Source organism: Podarcis liolepis, assembly GCF_965112155.1.
Source record: "Podarcis liolepis genome assembly, chromosome: 2".
Taxonomy (NCBI): domain Eukaryota; kingdom Metazoa; phylum Chordata; class Lepidosauria; order Squamata; family Lacertidae; genus Podarcis; species Podarcis liolepis.
Window position 1 is genome coordinate 35,147,735 of NC_139555.1, and position 7,368 is coordinate 35,155,102.

The following is a 7,368-nucleotide window of genomic DNA, read 5'->3' on the forward strand; positions in this document are numbered from 1 at the left end:
AACGAATTAAGTTCTTAACCTGAGATACCACTGTATCTCCAAAATCCTAGATAGCAGATTTTCTCAAGTATTATTCAAGGACAGGTGCTATCCTTGCCATCATTTAGAGATGGAACCAGCCTTTTATGTGTTTTTCTACTGTAAACTCTATCAAGGAGTCAGAGAACGTTTAATTTATCCCCTTAGAAGATTCCTGGTCAATTAGACACCCTTGTGAGAATCTTCTTGGAGGGAGGGCTAATAAACCCACTACTGAGCAGGTGGCACTGTATTTGGTTGCCATTTTTGTAAAAGTCGGATGTGAGGGCGATCTGGCTGCGACATCTGTCACCCCATCGATTGCCAGGGTTGATTCGGCTTATCTGGCTGGCTAGGCGGGTGTCTCCTTCACTGCTCCATGTGCATAAATGGAAGACGACAACCATCTCATACAGAAGGAGTATACCATTCTTTGGTCAAGGGTATACAATAGCTGCGCTCCTCTGCCAGAGCCTCCAAACAAGCTCAAGGTCTTTTTTGTTAAAATCAGTTAGGCGGTGTAGGCCTTTGGCTTGCCAGGCCCTTGCTTGGATGCTTTGGGATGCATAGTGGAATAGTGGTTGTTGGGTCAGGCGAATTATAGTGGAGATGAGGTTGGGGACAGTTTCCCTACTTTTCCCTTCTATCCTTTAGCATGGACTGTGTGAACCTGTTTAGTGTTCTGGGGATTTTCCTTCGTTTGTTTAGAAGGAATGGATACGCTGTAGTGGGAGACTTTCTGATTGTATCTATTTCCAATACCATTATTAATAAATATGAGACTCTATCTTGAACTTCTTGAAAATGACCCAGTGATTGAGGAATTTGAGATCCAACCCAGACCTCCACTTCTTGTGCCCCCCCCTTTTTTTGGAACCACAAAGAAGATTGAGTAAAGTCCTTGAAATGTCTCCCAGGGTTCTTTGCTTCCCGGCCTCCGTCATGTGAAGAGGGTCATATCCCAACCCATCTCATCGCAACCCATTCGGTTCATCAGCAACTGGCTGAAATATGTAAATTAACTGTAGTATTGGGTTTGATACACCCATAATTTTCATGTGAAATGGGAAACAGAAGTAAGAAATTGATTTGGGCAGATAGCAATCTCTCCAACTATTTTTGCTACAGTCAAGTTTAAGCCCAATTTTTCTGGCAATAAGCTCATCATTGTGGGCCACACTTAACTTTGGGTCAAACATTAACTCCTGAGCTCTTTAGCTTCATATACAGGTAGTGATATACTGTATAAATAGTAACTTTAGTCACTGTAAAATCCCCAGAAAGAACCATAAATGTTTTGTCTGAAGCATCTGCTCTATGAAGTAATGCAGAAATTTACCTGGAGGGACAAAGTTGTCTTTTTCAGGTTCCTGGCCCTGAAAGAAATGTAAGAGAGAAAATTCAATGACATAAACCAGGAAAAACGTATTTAAAAGTATAGGCTGGAACACAGGACTAGATTCAGAATCTGAGGGGTTTTTTACACAAAAGACCTTCCACATTTACGCAACAATTTTTAGTCTGAGCCAAAGCTTGCTAAGGCTTTGTTAAACGGCGTGAGTCGATAATAAATTGGAACAATCTAAGTAAGCACTGGAAACATTATAAAAGGAATGGGGACTTTCACCACATACAGTGGGAATGCCATTTCTAAAAAAATATTAAGAGCTCAATAACAGGAATTACAATGATATCCCAATGGATCTGGAATTTTGTTTTTTCATTGAATTATATGGAAAGTACAGTAAAAAATAAACATAATAAATTTAGTCTTATACACGCTGAAAGCAGCACGAATATTATAAGCTAGTACATAACGACTGCCAACAATAGAAGAATGGATTAATTAAACCTGGGCATTTGCCTTAATGGCAAAATTAACCTGATTTAAAAGAAAAAAGACAGCGGGAGGTAATTTTAAGAAGTGGAATTCATTTACTGAATATTATAGGAGAAACACAATACCTCCCCATTCAGCAGGTGGTTTCACACTGTTTTGAGATGTAAGATTAGATGTATAGTAATGGCTTATTTTATGACATTTCTCATATTTGTGGACTGAATAAATAAAATTGCTACCTTCTTTTAAGAACTGGACTAATCAAAAGGGAATAAAGCAAAAAATATGTGGGGCAGCATGAGAGGATGGGTGTGTAAGTCTGTATGTGTATGCGTGCACATAGACTGATTGCATGGGTGGGCTGCACACATATACTGTATGCACCTTGCATTTTGAAGACATAAAAGCAGAAACAAAATGGTCCATGGGATAAAACATTGGGTCATTCATTTTCTTCCATGCTGGTTTGAGCAAATAATTAGAGTTGCCTCTATTAATTGCCTCATCTCTATGTTTTCTTCTATAATACAGTGCAATTTTACATTTTCTTGTATTTAAAAATGTCATTTTATAATCTGCAGCTGCAATGCATAACAAAGAATGGTTGGCTTTTAAAAATAGCATTAGAGTTACTAGTTAAGTCTTAGAAGGAGCCTTCATTTAAGGCAGTGATTTAGCCCAGGAGTTCTTTTTTTCTGTGTGAAAATCAGACACCAAGAAAAGCCATCCACTTTCCATCCCAAAGTCCCTAATCTGCACAGATAGGGTTTGGTTTCAAGTCTGAATGCGACTGTATTCTAGTCACATAGGAAGGGTGGTGAATTCAACCAAGAAAATGCTTGGAGACAGAAAGAAAGCGCACACAGAGATATGCACAAAAAGGCCACTTTAAGAGCTCTCCTCATTAAGCAACCTGTGGTAAAGCATCATAAAAATTGAAAGATAAAGGTACTATTCTCTAACTAACAAAGAAATGTCAGAGCAAGGTAAGTTCTTTAATGTGTGAATGATTTCTCACATATTAACATAAGAACACAATAAAGACCTCATGGCTTGAATCAGTAACACTTAGGCTGCAATCCTATACCCGCTTACCTGTGAATAAGTCACGCTGAACTCAGTGAGGCTTACTTCTGAGTAAGCACATATAGGATTCCGCTGTTACCTACCCTTTCCCCACCCGTCGAGATAGTACCCGTCTCCTGCGAGGAAGTTACCAACTTACCTTGCGCAGACTCATCTGCCTCTTATAGAAGTTGTTCCATTCCCTTTTCTGATGGTCCTCATTCGTTTCAGCCACACTCCCGCTGTCTTCATCATATCTGAACAATAACCCGGAAACAGTTGGAAACTGAACAGGAAGGTTGCCCAGAATTACTTCAGACATTATACTGGCATCAAGGAAATTTGATCTAGCAAATACATCACAATATCCCAGAGGATTGTGGGCCCGAGTCCCAGTCAGATTTCATTCCAGGGTGAGACTGTCACATTTCCAGATTTTCTCTCAAATAAATCAATCCAGAACCGATCATTTCCTCATAACCGACACGGACTTCTATGTTCCTCTTGCCATGTGTCTTATCGGTTGAATTCAGAGAAGATTGAGTTGAACTCACTTGGACAACAGGGTCTTCCCAGCTCCCCACTACTGTCCCCCGTGCCCCCCAGAATTTGCTCCTGGAGGCCAGAAGACCCTCTCTGGTCTGGCATCAGAAGGGGCAGAAGAGCTACAATGAGACAGGGAAATCAGAGGAATTTGACAGGGCACAAGTGTTTTTCCACTCATGCAAACCCTCTCTAGACTGAAGCTGGTTCATTTATGAATTGTTAGCATCAGAAACGTATGTGTTAAATAATAAGTCACTTTTAAAGTTCCAAAGCTTTTAACTACTTAAAAGTGATCACTTTCCTTTAAAGACCACCCTGCATAAAAAGAATACATTTACAGATGAGTTTATGCAAGATATGCAAGTCAAGTAGAGCAGAAAATTGAATTACAAAAGGTGAAATATATGGCTGGTTTATCTTTGTTTCACAAGAAGTACAGATGTTAACCGCATGCAATGATCAGGGGATAACAAAAGAGAAAGAATATAGTGCAAACTATTTCATTTAACCGGGAAGTAAAAGAAAAACGGCAACTTAACATTTGGTTTTAATCTTTCTGCTGCATACCAGAACAAAACGCAGGTCACAAAACAGAACAAAGGCCAATCTAGCCAAAAATTAAGCATTTTTCGATCTTGTCGTTCGCAATGGGAGAGTGGTGCTGAACATACACTTAACTTTCCCATTGAAATCAGTGAGTCATTTGCTTACGGTCACTAGTCAAATTCTTCTGAAAAACCCCCAGTCATGCTGCTGTGAGCACTTTCTGGAGGATAATCAGAGGCAACAGGGCAAGAGATGAATGTCTGGGGCACTTGGAAGCTAAAGAGGACAGTGACCTGGTTCTTACAGCATGGGCAATCTTTCTCTTTCTCTTCCCAGGGTGCCCCCATCCCTCCTTTAAGAGGGATTAGAAAGCACAACATTTTGCCAGAAGCTACTGCTCTCTGTTGTCTCAATACAGAACAGGGTGGAACAGCTGAAAACACCAAGGTCTAATTTCACACTTTTACTGACTCAAGCAGTCTCACTGAAAATCTCCCTGACCATGATGAGATGAGAGCTGGGCTTTGATAAGCGAGACAAGTCTGAGGCTTCCTCCAAACCTAGTGCTAAAGGACAGAATGGATGACCCCCTACTTCCTTCCAGCCCTAATATTCAGCCGAAGCCTTGGATGTGTTCTGGCTCTGTGCTTGCCAGTAGAGGCACGAGTGATTTGGCTTGCTCTTCCATCAAGCTCATAGGAAGAGGAAGGCTCTGTTGTCGCACCTCCCCTCTCCCTGCTGCCAATCCTTCAGCCATCAACTGCTTTCTGACCTCCTTCTCCAACTTCATTGCTGGAGAAAGAGGAGATTTCCTCCTGCTTCTGTTTGAAGTCAAAACATGAGGTCAGATACAAGACCTTGCCGCTTGAGGGTGAGCCTGCGACAACAAATTGTTGGCTGGCCAGTAAGAACAACAATATTTGTTAACCCCTGGCTGCATCACGACATAAAGGCATTTATGCCACATTTTTAACCAGTGTTTTCTTTTAAACCTACAGTGGTACCTCTGGTTACGTACTTAATTCGTTCTGGAGGTCTGTTCTTAACCTGAAACTGATCTTAACCTGAGGTACCACTTTAGCTAATGGGGCCTCCCACTGCTGCTGCGCCACCGCCACACAATTTCTGTTCTCATCTTGAAGCAAAGTTCTTAACCTGAGGTACTATTTCTGGGTTAGTGGAGTCTGTAACCTGAAGCGTATGTAACCCGAGGTACCACTGCATTTTCTGTTGGTTCTACTAAGTCCAGCTATCAACTCCCAGGCTCAGCTACACTTCAAGGAGTTATCTATTCCTCTGGCTGATTCATGAAGTCGCAGTGGCTGCTGAAGTCATGGCACTTGGCTTAGTTTGTATGCAGCGGGGAGGGATGCGGGACTTCAGGTATGATGAAACTACTAGTCCCAAAACAACTGAAGCCGCCATAGGGGAGAAAAGAGGAGAAATCCTTATTATTGTCAACAGAACTCACTTCTGCTGGAGTCAGAAGCAAACCCATACCTGCTGAAGCCACCCATGCCTCTTCTGCCTCCTTCGTAAAGGTCTGGGTCAAAGGCATTCCAAGAAGAAGCAGAGGGTCCAATGCAGGTTCTATTCCAGCCGCTGCCGGTCTGTTCAAGTGCCTCTACGTGCTTTTTCACCACTGCAGGATTCTTACAGTAATCACAACACTTATTGCACTGGGGAACTGCATCTCCAAAATAGCTGGCTATAGCGGCATGACGACAACTAAGAGACAAAGACAGAATAGTATCATTTTGAGGGAAAGGGGCAGCAAAGAGACTTTGTCCTAAGTCAGGAAGAGGCAAACTCTGGCCCTCCAGATGTTTGGGACTACAATTCCCATCACCCCTAGCTAACAGGACCAGTGGCCTCGGATGATTGGAATTGTAGTCCCAAACATCTGGAGGGCTGGAGTTTGCCTATGCCTGCCCTAGATGGTTAAGCAAGCCTAGAGTATGGTTACCAGATTTTTTTCAATGAATCCGGGGACACTTTTTTTGGGGGGGGGGAGCTGAGTAGCAACAGGGAGTCAGTAGTGGGGATGATGAGGCAAAACACCCTGGGCCCAAGCACACATGCATATTGTATAAACATATCATATGGGGACTTCCAGAGAGGAAAAATGGCAGGCGCCATGGCAGTGAGCAGCTCCTGAAGCCAACCAGAGCCAACTGCGCTACCAAGCTGACTCCGGGCTGCTGAGGCTGCCGCTGCCACATTTCCCGGGGACAGATTTGCAAATCGGGGGACTGTCCCTGGAAACTGGGGACGTCTGGTAACCCTAGCCTAGAGAGGTGTCATAATGGTGGTCAAATTAAAAATAACCTCAGAATCAAGGCACACTGCCACAATGGGAATAATTCAGAAAGCAAAGTTTCTAGGTTACCTGAATCTGGAATTTGCTGGTTTTTAATTTTAGAATATTCAAGCACATGGCTTGGTGGCCACAAATGGTTTCTTGACAGTCTCTCCTACCCGCTTTTAAACAGAAAGTATGCTAGCAGTTATGACGCTCCAAAATGCCAGCAATATTTAAAAGAGCTACAAAGAAAACTTTGTTTCAGGGCTGTTTATACTACCCTCCACACAACCAGCTGCAAACATTGTCAAGGACAGGTACACACTCAAGCAGAAAAATATTGTGCTTCACACTTCATGATCTTCATGTGAGGGCAACAAACAAGTGGCTGAAAATGCATTGAACTCCTTGCAGCATGAAGCAGCTCTTATGTTGCTTGGGCAATAGTATTCCTCTGGGAAAGGGTTTTATCAAACAAAGTTGACCCAGAATTTAAGCAAAAACTTCTGCATGCACAACAGAATTTCCCTCCCTCTCTTTGCAAGCTCCCAAGGCTCCTAAATATGCTCTGGAGAGTTGGGAGAACCCTCAAAACATGGAGGAGGAGGAGGGAAAAGTTCTGTTGTGCAAGCAGAAGTTCTTGCATGAACAGTATGACTTGGTTGGATACAATCCAAAATATTTGGGGCCCAAGCTCATCAAAGCGCTGCTTCAAAATGTTCCTTCTTGCCACCACAGCTTCCAATAGTGCCCATTTATGTACATCCTAAAGTTCATCTATAGCATAGTGAAGACACATCACTAATAAAGAAAAGCAATTGGCCAAGCTTTCCACTCTTGTTGGAATCTTCACTGTAGAATGAAAATGCACAATATTGATGGGAAAACATTCACCAAGGTCCATTTGCATTCTTTTTTCATATCTGAAGGAAAAAACTCCAAGCTATAAATGACCCCATGTATGTATGTTTTTGAATAGGCTATAACTAAATGGAAGTCCAAATGCTCCCAGCAGTTTAAAAACTAATATTACCCCCCCCACCTTTGAACA

The 7,368-nt window shown here is 42.3% G+C and overlaps 1 protein-coding gene across 5 annotated transcripts in view; it reads right to left on the minus strand.

Moving 5' to 3' along the window:
* Positions 1-7,368, minus strand: part of RECQL5 (RecQ like helicase 5) — a 50,171-nt gene that overhangs the window by 11,113 nt on the left and 31,690 nt on the right. For all 5 annotated transcript variants that reach the window (XR_014522103.1, XR_014522104.1, XM_083487371.1 and 2 more), the window contains exons 9-11: positions 5,516-5,743; positions 3,084-3,180; positions 1,358-1,394 (exon numbers count right to left, since the gene is read on the minus strand). Coding sequence is in view for 3 of the 5 variants with exons in the window: in XM_083487371.1 (XP_083343497.1) it covers positions 1,358-1,394; positions 3,084-3,180; positions 5,516-5,743 (362 nt within the window). In the remaining 2 variants the exon portion in view is untranslated. The remainder of the gene's footprint in view (positions 1-1,357; positions 1,395-3,083; positions 3,181-5,515; positions 5,744-7,368) is intronic.